Source organism: Sinocyclocheilus grahami, unplaced genomic scaffold, assembly GCF_001515645.1.
Source record: "Sinocyclocheilus grahami isolate Dianchi unplaced genomic scaffold, SAMN03320097.WGS_v1.1 scaffold390.1, whole genome shotgun sequence".
NCBI classification, from domain to species: domain Eukaryota; kingdom Metazoa; phylum Chordata; class Actinopteri; order Cypriniformes; family Cyprinidae; genus Sinocyclocheilus; species Sinocyclocheilus grahami.
Genome location: NW_015505569.1, coordinates 666,215 through 685,383, shown reverse-complemented (window position 1 = coordinate 685,383; position 19,169 = coordinate 666,215). Strand labels below are relative to the sequence as shown.

Sequence of the window (19,169 nt, the reverse complement as noted above, 5' to 3'; positions counted from 1 at the left end):
GGCTTTTTAATTCTATATGCTGTAATTGCCTTCCTTATATAAATATATATTTTATTGCAGTTAACTCTCTCAAGAGAGATTCATTTGAAAATAAAAACCAAACAAAACAAAAAAAAAGTTTGGGATTTTTTTCCCCATTTTGATTCAATAAATGCAAAGGTTTAAAGAACATTGCAGTTGATTGCATAATATTTCAGACGCAAACACACACCTGTCTATGCCACCGTGAGTTTACACTGAAATTCAACCACAACTGATTTGGTGACATTAAGCTCTAATTTAGTTGCATTCACAAAAAAATAATAAAAAATCGTATTACTACTGCAAAAGTACTTGAAAAATGTCTGTACCTCAGAACACAGTCACTGAAAATTCCTCCTTCTCTTTCATTTTTTATTTAAAAAAGTAAAATCACAAGGTATTTCAAGCAACCTGGAAAGAATATACACAATAATGATAAATCCTAAAAATACGCTTGAGATTTTGAGATATGTGTGAGATTACATTCAGACTTCTCAGGGAACAGGTGGATGATCTGTTCAGCAGTTGCAGCTACAGTCCAGCAGATAGCAGCGTGTCCATGTCTCACCGTGTGAATCAGGATAATAGTGAGCGAACACAGTCCATCCCACCACTCCATTCTAACTAGATCTTTTTTCCTTCAACGAAATTTGACTTCAACTTCAGAAATTTGATCCAATATAGGACTCCTTGTTGACATGCTGACCATTTGTGAAGTCAGACAAAAATCTGTACAGTTAATAATATTGATTTAACAATACAATGTAAAGTGTAATGTTCTATAATTAACTTAAAGGGGTCATATGGTGTTGCTAGAACAGCCGGCATTGTAGTCTACTCTCTCAGGATCAGGAAACAGTCCTCCATAAAATGTGCTGCACACGTCTGAATATTTGGGTTGAACTGTTCTGGAACAGTGTTGTAAATACAACTTAACCACTGATTTCTAGTCGTGTCCTCTTTTGGAAGACCAAACAAAGTAGTTTTGCTTTCGAAACGAAACACAGCGTCACACACGGTGGCCTAGCGTGAGCAGAGGCCGGGGGATAAAGTGAGGCACATCCGGCGGGCTTGAGAACGGTGCGGCTGGTGGATTCGACGAAGGAGCGTCCGGCTGGCTTGCAGCAAACACATGTGACGACCCCGGGCTGGACTCCGCTTCATCCACGGTGAAAGCCGATCCGGCGATCCACAGCACGAAGTTGTTGTACTTCCTCAGCGACCAGCACGGATCAGCTCCAGGCATGACGAAGCGGTAATCGTCCTCTTTTGGAAGACCAAACAAAGTAGTTTCGCTTTCACAACGAAGCACACAACGTCTTCAGGACATGGCGGCGGCAGCAACAGAAGGTTACGCCTTCTTTCTTTGCGTGAACATTTGGGCGGTGTTATGAAAATCTTCCCACACAGTGACGTAGACATGTGGGGGCGTGTTAGAACGAGCCGTTTTAGGTAGGCGTGGCTGACTCTTATCTTTTATAAAGAATATCTCTTTGGATTTGAGACTTTAGTCTTTGCAACTTTACAGATTTTCTTCAAGCACCAAGAGCTTGTAACACTCCAAAGAGAAAGGAAAAATTTAAATTGCATCATATGACCCCTTTAAAAAAAATAATTTTTTCTGAGAAATGTATTTATATAGTGATGCAGAATGTTGGTTTACCAGTTTAGAGGTGACAGTCAAATACACCCTGCTCAGCTGCCTCAACATCCTCTTCTGTGATGACTGAAGAACAAAGAACAAGCAGAAATAGGCAGAGAGAGTCTGGTAAACAGCTCATTTAAGCTCTGCAGTTGTGAGAGAGAATGTACCTGTGTTCTGCAGGTTTGACGGGGCATTGCTGGGCAGAGGAAAGCTGTAGGATCTGGACTGCAGTGACGGTGGTGTCTCATGACTGATACTCTTCGTTCTTTTACGGCATTCGACCGTCAGGCGTCCATGACATGCTTTATGACAGTTCACACCACAGACTGAGAGAGAGATGCAGCGTTAGTATTTAGGGTGGTGGACGAAGGTGAAAAGACAGTAAGCAAGCCCTTGTGAAAAAGAAGTGTGCTTAATTGTACTGAATATGCACTTGTAGAGTCCTTCAAATCTTTTAACTGTACTTGCAGATAATAATGAAATAAAAGGCCACTTAGTTAATGAGAGACACTTTTATGACGGTTTCACACTTAAGTAACTTTTAAAAAGTGCACTTTGTAGAAGTATATTTTAATCATTGCTTTAATCATCTTTTGTGATGCTTTAAAGAAGCACACTTATTTTGATGTGTTGACTAACATACTAAAGCACATGTAAAGTACTTGATTATCATTTTAACTTTAGTGTTATTTGATATTACATTTAAAGTTAATATATTTTAAGTGTTCTCACTTGCAACTTCATCATTGCAAATGTGTATTTGCGAATTTATTTAAATACATGATATACAAAGAAAACGAAATAACATTAAAGTATATTTTAGTTTATTGTAAATGTTTGTCAATACATTCAGCAGTACTTTAACCATACTTCAAAGACAATTTAAGTAATGATGAAAGTACGTATAAAGATGCTTAATTGTACTGAATATGCACTTGTGGAGTACTTCAAATCTTCAAAGTATATTTTAACTGTACTTGCAGATAATATAATAATAATGAAATAAAAGGCCTTTTAGTTAATGAGAGACACTTTTATGACTGTTTCACACTTAAGTACACATTTAAGTGTACTTTTTACACTTTGGGTCCTACTTAAGTGGGTCAAAGAACACTATAATTCAGCTAGTTACATTTAATTTAAAATATATTCATAAATGCATTTGACTTTCATTTAATTGTAGTTAAGAAAGGCTTTTTGCATACTCGACTGACACGCCGAGTGTCAAAAAACAATTTCTTTCTCAATCACAGGATTACACTTGTTCTCTGTCCTGGCCAGCCTTCCTTTTATTAAAAATGAACTGTGATTTATTGAGTATATTTTGCTCCCTGTATACTTTGCCAACCTCTTTTTGTCACAGAAATAATACCGCCGAGCCATGTAATGTAATTTATACTTCAAATATGGTTTAACTTTGAATCTGGCCCTGCATGCTTCAAGGGGAACAGGGGAGTTTATAAGGTTAAAAAGATGCAAAAGCACCATAAATGTATCATAAAAGCAGTTCATATTAGTTTGTGCTATAATTCAAGTCTTTTGATACCATGTAATGGCTTTGTGTCAACAGTTGACTAAACGTTTTTACTGAAAACCTTGACATCCACCCTAGCTCTCCTTGGCACATTCATTAGAGTTCATGAGAGAAGTAGCAATGTCTGTTTAGAGAGCAAATAATTATTTTGCATTGGATATTTTCAATGAATCATCTGATACACTTCACATAACTAGTCTGAATGATTCATTCACTAATCAGAATGATTCAGTTCTTGAGCTCAGCTCACTGATTCATTGATCTGATTGTAGCGATTCTTGAGTTAACAGCTTAAATTTCAGTCTGTTTCCCACCCAAAGCTATCATATGACTTCAGAAGTAATATGGGATGCTTTCATGATAATTCTACAGCCCTTTTGAATCCTTTATGAAGCTTGAAAGTTCCAGTCCCCATGCACTGCATTGAACTCTATGCACATCTATCATCTATCTATCATTTTCGCATTTAACCTCAGAGGCCACTGCGACGTCTGGTGCAGAGGAAATTGTAAGAAAATAAAGCACAAATTTACATCTTGAGGAAGTGTTACACAACAGGACAAAGCAATATTGATACAGTCCACCTTCACACTAAAGTTACTTACTTTAATCTATCAGGGATGGAAAGATCAGCAGAGAGGAGATGATAGATTACTTTATGAAGGCCAGTAATATGTCAATCAATCACTAAAATGCTATGGTTTGATATATACAAAAATCATATGTTTGCTATAGTTCATATATAGCATATTACAATTATGCCGATCACGCACACATACACATACAGCTCTCTCTTACCTTTGCATTTGTATCCTTGTTTATAAAATCCCCATATCTTAAAAAAAAAGAAGAAAATATGTTATTTTTGAGGAAAAAATACAGATGCTGAGAGGATGTGGAAAATAGTATGGAGAAGAGAAGAGAAGAGGGACTAAGATCAAGAGAGAGAAAGAGAATCACAGCAGGTAAACAACAGATGAAAGGGAGAGCACAAACATTACAAACACACAACATCAGACGCCACACACACACACACACACACACACACACACACAGGTAGATCTGAAAGCACCACATACACTCAACGGAAGGGACTGGGGTACAACAAATAATACACAGTTACACACCACACCATGCTATAAATACACCAACAGATCAAAGCTAAATCTGCGCAGGCTAGAACTAATTTCTAAAACTATCCATCTTAGAAAATACAAGATGCAATCATTTAAAAAAAAAAAAGAAGCTTTGAATCTATTTCTATATTATTGCATGATACTTACAAAGCCGGTGCAGTGTTCACAGAAGGTGGGTTTCACGTATGTGGTCTCAATAAAGGTGTGTATGAAGCCCATCTTACAGTTGAGCAAAGAGCTGGCCTTCATAAAGTAATCTATCATCTCCTCCCGGCTGATCTTTCCATCCCTGATAGATCATGAGAGAACACGAAATGAGAGAGAAAAACTCATTTTAACAGCCAACAACATCCAAAACGTTGCAAAGTGAGTTCATGTGCATCGTTTCATAAGTGAGGGATAAATCACACTTCCATGGAAAAGGTGCTTCATGTACATCACAAGGGAAGAGGCACAATATCTTACGACCTCTGCATATGAGTTATAGACTTAGTGGAATACGATATATACGATTTCTAAATTCTTAGCGTACACTTGCTGACTTTATAAATCGTTACAGAGAAAAATGGAACATCATGCACTAAACAACTGAGGATGACACTAGCAGACTTTTAAGTCATTCTGAACACAACAAACAAACATGCGTCTAGACGTGTGACTAATGAAAAAAATATGTTCTAAAATCAAATCAAAATACTGAACATGGTTGATTGATTTTCGCTGACTGGATGGAGCTAAAAAATGTTTTGTCTGTGCCCATCATACACTACGCAATTTTCTGTCAAATCTGTCAACCCCGACTGCTCAAAATCTGCAGACTGGCTCTGATATTTATCAAGTAGCATTGACTTGTCCAGATTGCAATTTGGGGCAAAAATCTGTGCAAAAGTTGTGTATTCCATCCTTTAGTTATGGCAGTAATAATAAATGTTTTGCCTTAACAGTTACTCATGTTGTGTTGTCAGATATATGCTATTTTTGGAGGCATTTTTAGAACCTTTGAACAGTTTAACCAGAATTGTACAAATCTGTAAAGATGACCAAGCTATTAGATCGATCTCCTGAACCCGCTGAATTTTTTCTTGAAAGATGGGTTACTGGACTGCAATTAGAGTGGGTTGTATGATGGGTTTTGTTGTGAGAGTTATCATAAATGCATAAAAGGGTGTCGGTTTTCTGCCAATGCAGGTATGTACAGTAACTGTGAAGTTAAACCTAATGAAATGCAAGGTTTGAAGTTTAACGTGGATTGAGATTTTTTTTTTGCAGTTTTGATTTATTCAGTGCTCTTATGGTCAATTAAATCAGGCTAACCAACATGTTTTTAAATAAAATGGTATTATTGGAATTATTTTAAATGTGTTGTTGTTGATTAGCAAGAGTTTAGTATAGCAGCAAAAGTAGAAAAAGTCTTTTAGTAGTTTGAATTTGGTTTATATATATATATATATATATTCTTTTTTTTCTTTGTGAAAACGTTTATATTATGGTGTGCACACGACAGTGCTCTTGTTCGGTATCGATACACTTACTGATTTTTATCAAGTTCTCCAAACTTGCTGAGATAAGGGAAGTTATTCCTGATACACTCGAACTCTTCGCGTGAGATGAACCCGTCGCCGTTTGTGTCGAAATTCTTGAACACAGACTGTGAAAAGTAAATAGAAAACGTTTCATGAACATGTATCACCAACAATACATCTTACATGGTGGGAGGAGTCGTAAATGAACACATTGAGCCTGTTAAATTATATGATATACAGTTACTGACAGTGTAAACTAATATACATATTCGACCCTGCACTAAGCCCCATTACTGACAAATCCTACATTGGCAACTAAAAACTAGAATTGACCTGGTTCCAAAATAGAACACTGGAGTTTCACTATGTGTTTTTTAAAGATGAGCTACTTGACACAGCATCTAAAAAAGCAGTGCTCAGGTCGTGAGATGCTGGAAAAACAGCGAGACTCAACATCATAGACAGAATACAAGAACATGCAAATGTTCAAAATCTACCTTTGAGAGACTGAATTTGATGAGTAATATAGAAATAAAGCAAAACATGATCCAAGGAGATCGTTTAGTCTGGCCTAATATGTCTTTTGAATTCTTTATCTGGAGGCTTTCTCAGCAAATATTGATATGTTAATTAACCTTGTTGATAAATTATTCAGTTTAGTCATGTAATTAATTTCCTTAATACCTGCACTTGACATCCCGTACTTGTAATTCTGATTAAATTAAGCTTAATTGACTTTAGTTTACTCTCCATCACACATTTCTTTGTCGAACAGGTAAACTCATTTGGACAATTGGTAATTGCATGGTTAATCAAGATGTAGCAGAGTTTGACTGAGTTTGCAGCAGTAAATAAGAGGGGCGGGGCTTAGTAAAGCCTCAACTGGAGTGATGTAATGGGGTTGACACAAAAGTGGGACAAAACAAATTCAAATGAAAAGAATGTTAGTTTCACTGGAGTTTCACTATGTGTTTTTTAAAGATGAGCTACTTGACACAGCATCTAAAAAAGCAGTGCTCAGGTCGTGAGATGCTGGAAAAACAGCGAGACTCAACATCATAGACAGAATACAAGAACATGCAAATGTTCAAAATCTACCTTTGAGAGACTGAATTTGATGAGTAATATAGAAATAAAGCAAAACATGTATTTAAAGCACTTTCTGTAATCTCTGATCCAAGGAGATCGTTTAGTCTGCCCTAATATGTCTTTTGAATTCTTTATCTGGAGGCTTTCTCAGCAAATATTGATATGTTAATTAACCTTGTTGATAAATTATTCAGTTTAATCATGTAATTAATTTCCTTAATACCTGCACTTGACATCCCGTACTTGTAATTCTGATTAAATTAAGCTTAATTGACTTTAGTTTACTCTCCATCACACATTTCTTTGTCGAACAGGTAAACTCATTTGGACAATTGGTAATTGCATGGTTAATCAAAATGTAGCAGAGTTTGACTGAGTTTGCAGCAGTAAATAAGAGGGGCGGGGCTTAGTAAAGCCTCAACTGGAGTGATGTAATGGGGTTGACACAAAAGTGGGACAAAACAAATTCAAATGAAAAGAATGTTAGTTTTTTTCTCTTACATCCACCATCTTCTCGATATGTTTGCTGATGATAGCAGGATCAGCTTTAGGCTTGACTGACGCTGCCCACTCGTCAATCATTGAGAGTTGTTTAGGAGCTGGACTGGAGGAAGGGGTTGAGTTCTGATCCACCAATCAAAAACAAAGTCACACGTGTGCAGGTATTGTTATTTGGCTTTATGTTTAAATCTAATCTTGTGAGTTTACTTGTTTTGCTGTAAATGATACCAGACATCTACATTTCACTTAATGCACTGTACTGATTGATTGCCAACATGAATAAATATATCAAATTAACCAAATATATAACTGACCGCTGGTTTTGCAGCTCTGGGTTCCCTCTGTAATGAGAGCTGATAAATCTCCTCTTCTGTGTGGTACTGATCCAGTGAAACCTATACATAAGGATTCAATGAGTTACAAATTATTAATATAACTTTTCAGGAAAAATGCATGCATTATTTCTTATATAGAGTTTTTGTGTGTTCATATAATTTTTTATTTATCCAAATGGCAAGTGCTTAAAGAGGTCAAAACTATGGAAGCCCGTTTCCACCACAGGATTATAAATAAATAAATAAATAAAAGGTAATTGCGACTTTTTATCTCACAATTCAGATTTTTCGTCTTGCAATTCTGGAGTTTATATGTCACAATTCATACTTTTTTCTCAGACCTTTGAGTTTTGTCTCAGAAGTGCGAGATATAAACTCACAATGTAATGTCGCAATTGCAACTTTATTTTCATGATTATGATTTTATAACTCGCAATTTGCGAATTTATATCATGCAATTCTGAAAAAAAGTCAGAATTGTGAGATAAAAAGTCACAATTACCTTTATTCAGTGGCAGAAACAAGCTTCCATTAAAAAACCGTAAGAGTCAAATGGGCTATGAAAGCAAAGTTTAGAGACTCATCACAAATGTTGTTACAGTATGCATTTGTGTCCCTGAATAGTTTCTGAAATGGTTAGATTTTGATCAGACATGAATTCTCATGGTATGTTCACCCCATGCAGCAATTACTGTAATTATTCAGGAGATTCTATGTCGAGTTGTTCACGTTTTGAGGACTAAAACATATTTAGTTCCTATGGCAATGCTATGGCAACGGTGAAATGTATCTATTTGCAGATTTAGAACAGCAAAACTCTGGCAAAATAGCAAAGAAAAAAAAAAGAGTTTTGAAAACACATTCCAGACTTTTCAAAATGTTGTTTTCCGTGTTGCATGCGAAGAGGTGGAACAGATTTAGGAATATGGTGATGTTATGAACACAACTTTGCACATGCATGGCAACAGTTGTTTTTAAATATTAAGCATGCAAAGAAATTTAACAACGATGGGTGAAAGCTGTATTCAAAATATACTGTAGAAAATGTCTTTCCTGTTCTATTTCTGTGCTGAAAGTGTGCTGAATGTGAGCTGTGAATTATCGGAGCCCAAAATTACCAGAGATTTTTTACAATAAACTATAAAAGCTCTGTTGCTCATGCAGCTCATGCAAGTTTAAGTCCAGTCTTCCACACGTCTTCAATTGATTGCTGCAGGGATTACATATTTTTTAAATGCAAAACTCAGAAACGAGTCCGGTTCCATCGTTCTGAAGTCAATGGGTTTTTGGTCAAATGCCTGAAATAAGGTCTGTGTTTAACACAAGCTCAAGACATTTTCACGTTTTATTTTACAACATGAAATACATTTATAATCGTGCTTTTGCAAACTCTTGGGAAAATGTACATTAAATAAGTTGTCGGAAGCGATGCTAACTTACAGGTTGGCCAACAAAAATACATTTTCACTGCCGTTTTTACAAATAGACACCCATTCAATCAGTCAGTTTTATCCTAATCACATGAAGACACTCTATTCCTCTTGAAATTGTTTACATAAAACACACGCACTCACTGTAAGTAGATTGAGTAAGTCTGTGTTGGCCTCGATGTTAGGAGGATTGCTCTGCACGAGAGCCAATTCCTGCAGGATGGCATAGAGTTGCTGAGTTTTAGTCAAGTTGACGCGGGTCTTCTGTGGGTCTGTCCAGTCCGCAAGAGCGACATGAACAGCTATCAAGTCCTTGAGGTTAACAGCCAGGATTGGGAATCGGAAACCGGTGCACTCAGCGAATCGGCGCCGGTACTGACTGTAGTTTCCACAAGACGTCAGCAGGTCCAACAAGCTGTTAAATATCTGAGAGAGATATTCAGATGAAGTGGTACTTGTCGGTAATAATGGTGTTGGGTCTGATGTATAGGTTATGTGCATTCTGACAGCTGTGTACCTTATTAGTTTCGTTGCTGATGTGTGCCTGTGTCTCCTTCAGCCTAGAGATGGAGCTGTTATTGAGACCCCCGACCACCGCCATCAGCGTGTTGAAATTCTGCAGCTGCAGTAGTTTCTATAGAGCGTGAATTATTGATAAAGAAAGAGAAGACGAAGTCGACAAAATCTTACGTTAAATTAAAATAATAAAAATAGTTCGCAAAGAACACACTCATGCTATTAAGAGGTTGCAAATTTATCAAACTCATTGAAGTAACAAATTCGTAGTATTTATTTTTAATGGTTATATGTATTGATTCCTTGGATTTTTTCTTATTTTTAATAATTCAGAACAAATATATACGTAAAACCTAAACAGTTACGAACAGTAAACCAACATTTAATATCCATGAAACCACAAAGCTGATTAAGTATGCATGTTAAATTACATTTAGTATCATTATTAATACAACTAACATTACTTTCCAAGTAAGTAATGTTAAGTAATATTTAACAGCTACATAAAATACTTATAGGATGAACTGTATGTCATTCACTATATAGGCAACAATTGATTTGATTAGTAACATTGAAGTGCAGAATCTTAAATAGGGTTGCAAAGAGTTTGAAAATTTATGATGCATTTCAGAAACATTCCAGACATTTTGGAAACTTTCCAGGATTTTTATAAACTTTCGGAAATTTTTGGAAAGCTTCCCGAAATGTACCGAAAAGTGTCTGCCCCCTTGCAACCCTAACCTTGACTTTTTCAAAATCTTATAACGTTTATTATTATTCTCAAGTTTAAGATAACAGATTTCAAATGTGACCCTACTGAACCCCACTATATGCGTGAATGTTGTACTTTGCACATCATTGTCATTATGATTTGTGTGGACTCTTTATTACCGAGTTGAGAAACTCCAACTGTGATCCGTTTGAAGCAGAATACCTGACATGTAAAGCTGACACTAACGTGTAAGTGGCAGTAATTTAAGGGTGCCTATATTAGTTAAGCAAAGCGCAAGACATCAGCCAGCGAAGAGAGGTTGTCAGCTAAATTAACTGGTAACACTTTAAAACTGAAAAATAAAGAAAACAAAAGTTCAAGATTTGAAAGAAGTCCGAAAAAGACAGAAAATAGCAGAAACATAAATTTGCCTATTATACCACCAGAGTATGGACTTCCTTAATTAATTTGTTACTTTATTATGGGTTTTTAGTTGTATTTTGTAGTTGTACACAATTTGGCACACAATTTCAAATGTCCCGTTGTATGAACTGACTTTTGTATATTAACAGTTAGGGCCCTATTTTAACGATCTAAGCGCATGGTCTAAAGCGCACGGCGCAGGTGCACTCAGGGCGTGTCCGAATCCACTTTTGCTAGTTTAACGACAGGAAAACAGTGGTCTAAATGAGTTGTCCCTATTCTCTTAATGAGTAATGGGTGTTTTTTGGGCGTAACATGCAATAAACCAATCAGAATCTCATCTCCCATCCCCTTTAAAAGCCAGTTGCGCTCGCGCCATGGCGGGGTCGCTATTTACATGGCGGAATGTATTTTTTCATTTTTCAAAATGTTTGTGTGCTGCTGCACGCCCCTGTGTGTGTAATAAGCAAAGTGTATGCGCGTTGTGCACCCACCTTTAGGCACATATTACTAACGCGCTCTTTAAATAACAAAGAAAACCAGGTTTTAGACCAGGTTTGAGTTGGTCTATGGCGCAATTTATTTTCAGTTCCAATGCGCCTGAACACACCTCTTTTTTAGACCAGCACGCCCATTGAAGCACAAATGGGCGCAAATGCATTTGCTATTTAAACAACGTGGCGCAGGACGGGAAAATGAGAACTGTGTCGGGCTAAAACTAGCAAAAACACTTGTATCGCCTTGCGCCGCATTGCGCCAGGTGCATGATAGGGCCCTTACAGTTGTTAGCTGAAACTTAAAATGGATTATCAAATCAGCACCTACAATGCAAAAGGTGGAGGATTTACTTTGAAACAGTCTATGGCGCAATTTATTTTCAGTTCCAATGCGCCTGAACACACCTCTTTTTTAGACCAGCACGCCCATTGAAGCACAAATGGGCGCAAATGCATTTGCTATTTAAACAACGTGGCGCAGGACGGGAAAATGAGAACTGCGTCGGGCTGAAACTAGCAAAAACACTTGCATCGCGCCTTGCGCCGCATTGCGCCGGGTGCATGATAGGGCCCTTACAGTTGCTAGCTGAAACTTAAAATGGATTATCAAATCAGCACCTACAATGCAAAAGGTGGAGGATTTACTTTGAAACCATTTTTAATCTGAAATTGCTAGTAAATGTAATGTGTGGACCAATCAGACACACAATTATTTGTTATATTCAACAAATAATCCCTAACACCCCTCACCCAACCAACAAGCCAACTATGAGGGTCAATGGAGCCTTCCCTCTGTTTCCATGGCAACCAAAGACAAATCATCTGATAACACTGGTTTTATTGCTCAAAGGAATGCAGGCAGAGCAACTCTCACTCCATTCCCCCATAGGAAAGACCCATAATGCCCATAAAAATGGACTAATCTCTAATTAATTCATAGACAAACACACATATCCTCAGGTCATTGTATATATAATTACTACTCTTTTATATTGTCTTTTGTACTGTATACTGTTTTAGGCATGCGTTATGATAGATCACTAGTCAGTATAACCTCACCTATACCATGTTTGGTCTCTATGAATTCGTATTCCGATGATCTAAATGAGAGTGTGTATTATATGTTGATACCTATGCAACATATTAGTGTTCTAAGAATCTTTAATAGTTTTGCATCAACACCCAATCCAGTTGCATATGGAAAATACCATGCTTGAAGACAAAGAGTCGTACAATTTCCCTCCAAAGGTACCATTCCTCATTGGCTCACTCAAATCCTGAGGGGGGTGGGACCCCTCCTTACACTTTAATGTTCACTGATCATAAGATCGGGGTTTTATTTTAGATCATGAGAAGATGAGGATGCTGAGGTAGACAGTCTGTGCCAGGCTGCAGCCTTGTCCATAGGATTTCAGCTGATGTCTCTCTAGCTCTTCGCTCTTCTCTCATCACCTTCTGGTTGTAAGTCCCGGCCAGCTCAGACGCGCCTCGACTACAGCTATGTCTTCACTCTTCACCCAGGAGAAAACTCTCCCAACCACCACCGAATCAGAATAACATTGGAGTTCATCACCCTTCAAACCCGGAAGAACGTAATCGCAATTCCAACACCACCAAACCTAAAAACCATCAAGACTTTCATCCGAGACAGCATCCGGACACTCGTTCAATGACCAAGGCAATGCAAGTATTGTACATTTAACCAAACGAAACAGAGGTTTAGAATAAGTGTTATAAAACGGCGCTGATGGTTTCGCTCGGGTGATTAACTGACTCATTTCCCATAGCTGCATTCTCTGGTTTCTCTAACGATTTCATTCATCCACTTAAACTCCCCCCATGTATGACTGATTGTATGTTTGTTTGTTTAGATTAGTTATGTGTTAGTGTTTAGTTAATAAAACTTTTGTGCACAAATTACATGAGTTTCTGGTTCTGTCATAGCTTGTGAATAACGTCCCTTTTACGATCCGATCTAGCTACATGCTCTAATGCATTAGTACTGTAAGAAAGTTATTTTCTGTGGCCATGAAAATATCCTTTCTTAGAGTTGATATGAAATGACACTGAATGCTCGCTGGACGAACAGATTAGATTGTAATATTAATTCTGCTACAGTTACTACTGGCAGCTGAAGTAAATAATTGTAATTAATTGTAATTATTTATATACATTTCCCATTTGTGACCCTGGACCACAAAACCAGTCATAAGGGTCAATTTTTCGAAATTGAGATGTATGCATCATCTGAAAGCTGAATACATAAGCTCTCCATTGATGTATGGTTTGTTAGGATCGAGACAATATTTGGCCGAGATCCAACTATGAATATCTGGAATCTGAGGGTGCAAGAAAATCAAAATATTAAAAAAATCGCCTTTAAAGTTGTCCAAATGAAGTTCTTAGCAATGCATATTACTAATCAAAAATTTAATTTTGATATATTTATGGTAGGAAATTTACAAAATATCTTCATGGAACATGATCTTTACTTAATATCCTAATGATTTTTGGCATAAAAGAAAAATCTGTATTTTTGGCTATTGCTACAAATATCCCCCAGCGACTTAAGACTGCTTTTGTGCTCCAGGGTCACATTTGAGCTAATTTGCTACATAAATTTCACGAATAATTTCAAAGAAACCACATTCAATTAAGTCTGACATTTTAAAGTAGAAAGACTGAAATACTATTTTCTTGTAAAACATACTCCAATAATCTTTATTTACAACCTTGTCAGCGTGTCAGATGGACGGATGGTTGTGTGCCTGACTAGCAGATGGGATTTGAGAGCATAAACCACTAAGTTTAGGGTCTTGACTTACAGTCTCTGTCACTTTGGTGCTTGAACCCCTAATAAAAATATAAATAAGTGCAAACATTTGGTGCTTGGCCCCTAAATATGCTTCTAGCCTGGTTTTAGGAGATGGATGGAGAGAGGAAAAGATTTGAAAGAAAAATACAACTCAACATGAAAAGGAATTGGGCAGGAAACCTTGTGAAAGAGAAGGGAAAGATCAGAAAGATATAAAGCGGTAGTCGAAGTGATATTTCGGAAGAGGAAGAGCTCAGGGGCCCATAAGAAGGAAGAGAACAAGGGATCATCAGGAGGAAGAAGAGCAGGGGGTGATGGAGCCCCACTGTGCTTCTAAAAAATTCAAAGAGAAGAAAAGTCACATGGGTCTAGCTGTTATTGTACTAAAGGTCTACACCAGAACTCTGTGCTTTGTAGGATTTTTTTCAAGCTAGATTTTTGTTGATTTGCACTCAGCAGCTGTTATATATGTGCTTATAACTACAATAACTATGTTGTTCTGTACTAGTGGTGTTAGTTACCAACCCTATAAATTATCATTTCAACCACACAAAGAATTCATAGACCAAGCACTGACAAGCCCAAATGCGCCACTGTATTCTGGAAATAAGCTCAAATTCTGATTAACAGTAGGGTCCCACTTTATATTAAAGGGATAGTTTACCCAAAAATGAAAATGTTGTCGTCATTTACTCAGCCTCATGTCGTTCCAAACCTGTATGAGTTTCTTTCTTCTGTTGAACATTAATGGAAAGGAGAGTTTCTTTCTTCTGTTGAACATTAATGGAAAGGAAAGTTAAGTTAAGTTAAGTTAAGTTAAGTTAAGTTAAGCTCAGTTAAGTTAAGTTAAGTTAAGTTAAGTTAAGTTAAGTTAAATAACTATGTTGTTCTGTACTAGTGGTGTTAGTTACCAACCCTATAAATTATCATTTCAACCACACAAAGAATTCATAGACCAAGCACTGACAAGCCCAAATGCGCCACTGTATTCTGGAAATAAGCTCAAATTCTGATTAACAGTAGGGTCCCACTTTATATTAAAGGGATAGTTTACCCAAAAATGAAAATTTTGTCGTCATTTACTCAGCCTCATGTCGTTCCAAACCTGTATGAGTTAAGTTAAGTTAAGTTAAGTTAAGTTAAGTTAAGTTAAGTTAAGTTAAGTTAAGTTAAGTTAAGTTAAGTTAAGTTAAGTTAAGCTCAGTTAAGTTAAGTTAAGTTAAGTTAAGTTAAGTTAAGTTAAGTTAAGTTAAGTTAAGTTAAGTTAAGTTAAGCTCAGTTAAGTTAAGTTAAGTTCAGTTATGTTCCTGTGGCTCAGTGGTAGTGCAGTGCGTTAGCAGCGCAAACGGTTGTGGGTTCGATTCTCAGGGAACACACATACTGGTAAAAAAAATGTATAGCCTGAATGCACTGTAAGTCCCTTCGGATAAAAGCATCTGCTAAATGCATAAATTATTAACTGTTTGGTTCTTCAAAATATCTTATTTTGTGTCCAACAGAAGAAAGAAACTCATGCAGGTTTGGAAAGACATGAGAGTAAATGATATTTTTTATGTACTTACATTAAAATCAATAATGTAATATTACACATACATGTTTTACATTGTATACTGAAGAAAAATTGGTGTAGGAACAAGTTTCCCTCAGAAATTGCTAGTAAAGTTCACAAAGAATTACAAAGAAACAGCGACACATTGAATTAAACATGAAATTTTGAAGACTGAAATAGTATTTTCTTGTAAAATGTACTATGATCATCTTTTTTTTTTTTTACAACTTTTTACACTGTACGTACATTTATAAACACTCACATATATAACTACATCTGCAATTAATTTCTGTAATTACTTCTATAATTACACTGTTGACCTTACACCTTAACCCATCCTTAAACCTACTCATACCATGAAACCTGTCCCTAACCGTGCCCATGTCGCATCTCAATAGTGGCAAAAGTGTTTTGCAAAACAGTAAGTACATTGTACCCAACATTTTTTCGACAGAAGCACATAGATGCCTAATATAAAGTAGGACTAAGTTTTTTTTCCTGACCTGTGCGACCCGTATGAAGTGTGCGATCACAGCAGCTCTCTGCGGTGCGGTGGGTTTACTCAGAACCATCAGCTGAATCCACTGCGAGACGCTGTTAAAGAGCGTAATAAACCTCTCCAGGATGGGGTTATCTACCGTACAGCCGTGCATCACAAAGCTGTGGTAATCCTGAAACTAAAAACACACATTAAACAGATGGTCACCGATCACAAGAGAGGAATAACTCCATAATGACTTCATCACAGATTACAAAAACATGTTCTAAGAATGTTTCGCTAGCGTTCCGAATTTTCTGAATGTTCTTTTAAAAAAGTCCAGGTTTTTTGAACCCTCTTAGAAAAAAATGGTTCTTTTAAAAATTGATCACTGAAATGTTCTTTGGTGGTTCTATGACATTGCTGTGAAAACGCCCTTTTGGAGCCTTTATTTTTAAGAGTATACAGCAGAAGGCAAGATCATTTTTTCAAGGACTGATTTTTTGTGCTTAACAGTTGCAGTTACCACCCATGATCGTGTGGAAAAGAGCAGCCTGGGCATCTCCTTTTATGGTCCATGAAATTTAAAAAACATACGTGTTTTGAACAGCAGTGCGAGATGACAGATTTTTCATTTTTTTGGTAAACCGCTTAACCTTTTCAGACTGAGAACATGACATGAGTGTGTAGGTGTGTGTCTGTGTACTTACACACTCTCTACATCAATAAGTTGACTCTGTGTTTCATTGCCGCCAGTGTTCAAGTTCTCTCTCAGGTCTTTAATCTGGTCAGCCAAAGCAGGATTCAGATCAAACTCTACCGGATATTCGGAAATCCAGAACCTACATGGAAAAAAAGTCAGAAGAGCTAATGCAATGCAAAAGAGCAGATACGACATACCATGGAGAATAGCAATGAGATACAGGATTAGTCTTACTTTACGAGGTGGCATATTTGGGCTCTGATCTCATCAGTGCTGCTTTCCTGTGACCTGTATATTTGTTAAGGGTGTAAAGTTTTCATTTTACTACTTAACTCTATACCATGACATTATCCTTTCATTTTAATTTAAAGGGGTCATATGATGCAATTTCAAGTTTTCCTTTCTCTTTGGAAAGTTACAAGCTGTTCGTGAATAGATAAGATCCCTAAAGTTGCAAAGACTAAAGTCTCGAACCCAAAGAGATATTCTTTATAAAAGTTAAGACTCGTCCACGCCCCCCTAAAACGCCTCGTTTAAACACGCCCCCACATATCTACGTCACTGTGTGGGAAGATTTGCATAACACCGCCCAAATGTTCACGCAAAGAAAGAAGGCGTAACTTTTATTCTCGCTGTAGTATTTTTGTTGCCGCCGCCATGTCGTGAAGGCGCTGTGTGTTTCGTTGTGAAAGCGAAACTACTTTGTTTGGTCTTCCAAAAGAGGACACGACTAGAAATCAGTGGTTAAGTTGTATTTACAACACTGTTCCAGAACAATAATACTAAATAAACAAAAAATTATGTGTTTTTTTAACCTTAAACCGCATAAACACATTGCATTACACTAAATACACTAAATGATGTTCTTTTTAGCAACGCTATATGACCCCTTTAACACCAGCAATGAAAGAGAACATGTAACCCAAAGATAAAACTCTAAAAAAAATGACCTTTTTGGAATTTTATGGAAAGTTATCAACATCATAGTCCAGATTCTATAGATTTGCATTAAACATAATTTTATTTAGCTTTGCATATTTAACTTTGCAATAGGAATTACAACTTCACAACCAATTCAATTTAGCACTTTATGGCAAGATCTAAGAGTCAGTTCCTGTAAATGCAACATGGGTTGTAACTTCATCCAATGACGTTGAAATATATTGGTCAGGTACGATTGTATGAAAACTACAACATGAGGGTTTTTGTAGATAAAGGATACTTTAGCAGCAGTTTCTTGGACAGATCAGTGGAGGATATGTACCAAGGATGCATCATCAGAAACATTTTCACAAAGGATGCATCTTTTATTGTGCCTTCACTGTCTGAAAACACAAAAATCACAGAACGTTAATGAAGAATAAACAATAACACTTTAGATTAGGGAACACATATTCACTATTAATTAAGAGTTTTTGCTGCATATTGATAGTAAGTAATGCATTTGCTTGTAGTAGTTATATTTAGATATTGGTAGGGTTAATATGGTCATGCATTAATATGTGCTTTATAAGTACTAGCAAACAGCCAATGTGCTAGTAATATGCATGCTAATAAACAACTATGTAATAGTGAATAATGTTCCTAATCTAAAATGTTACCAAATAAACCTACACATTTTTTGTCGTGACTTCCTTGACCAACTTTACCAGCTAAGCTTTGTTCATAGAAAGCATGCTTATTGTTTGCTGACTCACCATTTCTGTAGATGCGCAGCAGAAACTTCTGCTTCTCAACTGCTCTAATTCATCAGACTAAATGTTCCAGCCAAACTTCTTCATCTACTGTGTAGGACTGTTTCTTTATTGACTCACCAAAGGATTGTATGCAGAAGTCCACCAGCTCGTCCACTGTTCCTGAATCCATAGGTAACGGATCCATCATATCTCTCTTTTTCTTCCTCTATCTTAGCTTTCTAACAGCCTTCTGTCTTTCTCTTCTCCTCCAGTGATCTTCCTCTTCTCTCTTGTCTGTCAATAGAGATTGTTACTGTAAGGAGAAGATCACATTGAACAGCCTTGTGAAAAAGAAGTGCGCTTAATTGTATTGAATGTGCACTTGTAGTGTACTTCAAATCTTAAAGGTACATAACAAATTATTAAGTATAAGTATTTAGTATTTGCAGTTAATTTAATATTAATGAAATAAAAGGCCTTCAAGAGAGTACTTGCGCAACTGTTTCTTAACACACTTAAGTAGACTTTTATAAAAGTGCATTTTATGGTGTACTTCAAATTTATATATTTAACAAAACTGTACTTG

General features: G+C 36.6%; 1 protein-coding gene across 1 annotated transcript; it reads right to left on the bottom strand.

Annotated features, from left to right (window-relative positions):
• Window positions 1-138: 138 nt before the first annotated feature.
• On the bottom strand, window positions 139-18,890 carry LOC107550175 (RAS guanyl-releasing protein 2-like). The gene is made up of 15 exons (XM_016231412.1): window positions 18,722-18,890; window positions 18,130-18,232; window positions 17,142-17,195; window positions 16,917-17,046; window positions 16,230-16,403; window positions 9,732-9,848; window positions 9,359-9,640; window positions 7,764-7,844; window positions 7,450-7,572; window positions 5,869-5,984; window positions 4,484-4,625; window positions 3,999-4,035; window positions 1,834-1,992; window positions 1,685-1,747; window positions 139-750 (listed from the first exon to the last, which is right to left on the bottom strand). The coding sequence occupies exons 1-14, from the start codon at window positions 18,789-18,791 to the stop codon at window positions 1,689-1,691; spliced, it is 1,647 nt and encodes a 548-aa protein (XP_016086898.1). The 5' UTR covers window positions 18,792-18,890; the 3' UTR covers window positions 139-750; window positions 1,685-1,688.
• Window positions 18,891-19,169: the final 279 nt, after the last annotated feature.

Bases quoted from the DNA above. Each gene is read 5' to 3' on its own strand.
- LOC107550175 (XM_016231412.1), bottom strand. From the start codon at position 18,791: ATGATGGATCCGTTACCTATGGATTCAGGAACAGTGGACGAGCTGGTG. The intron at 7,845-9,358 runs GTGAGTGCGTGT...CCTTATGTATAG, and splicing joins ACTTACTCAATCTACTTACA to GTTTCACTGGATCAGTACCA. The intron at 4,626-5,868 runs GTAAGTGTATCG...ATGATCTATCAG, and splicing joins GGAGAACTTGATAAAAATCA to GGATGGAAAGATCAGCCGGG.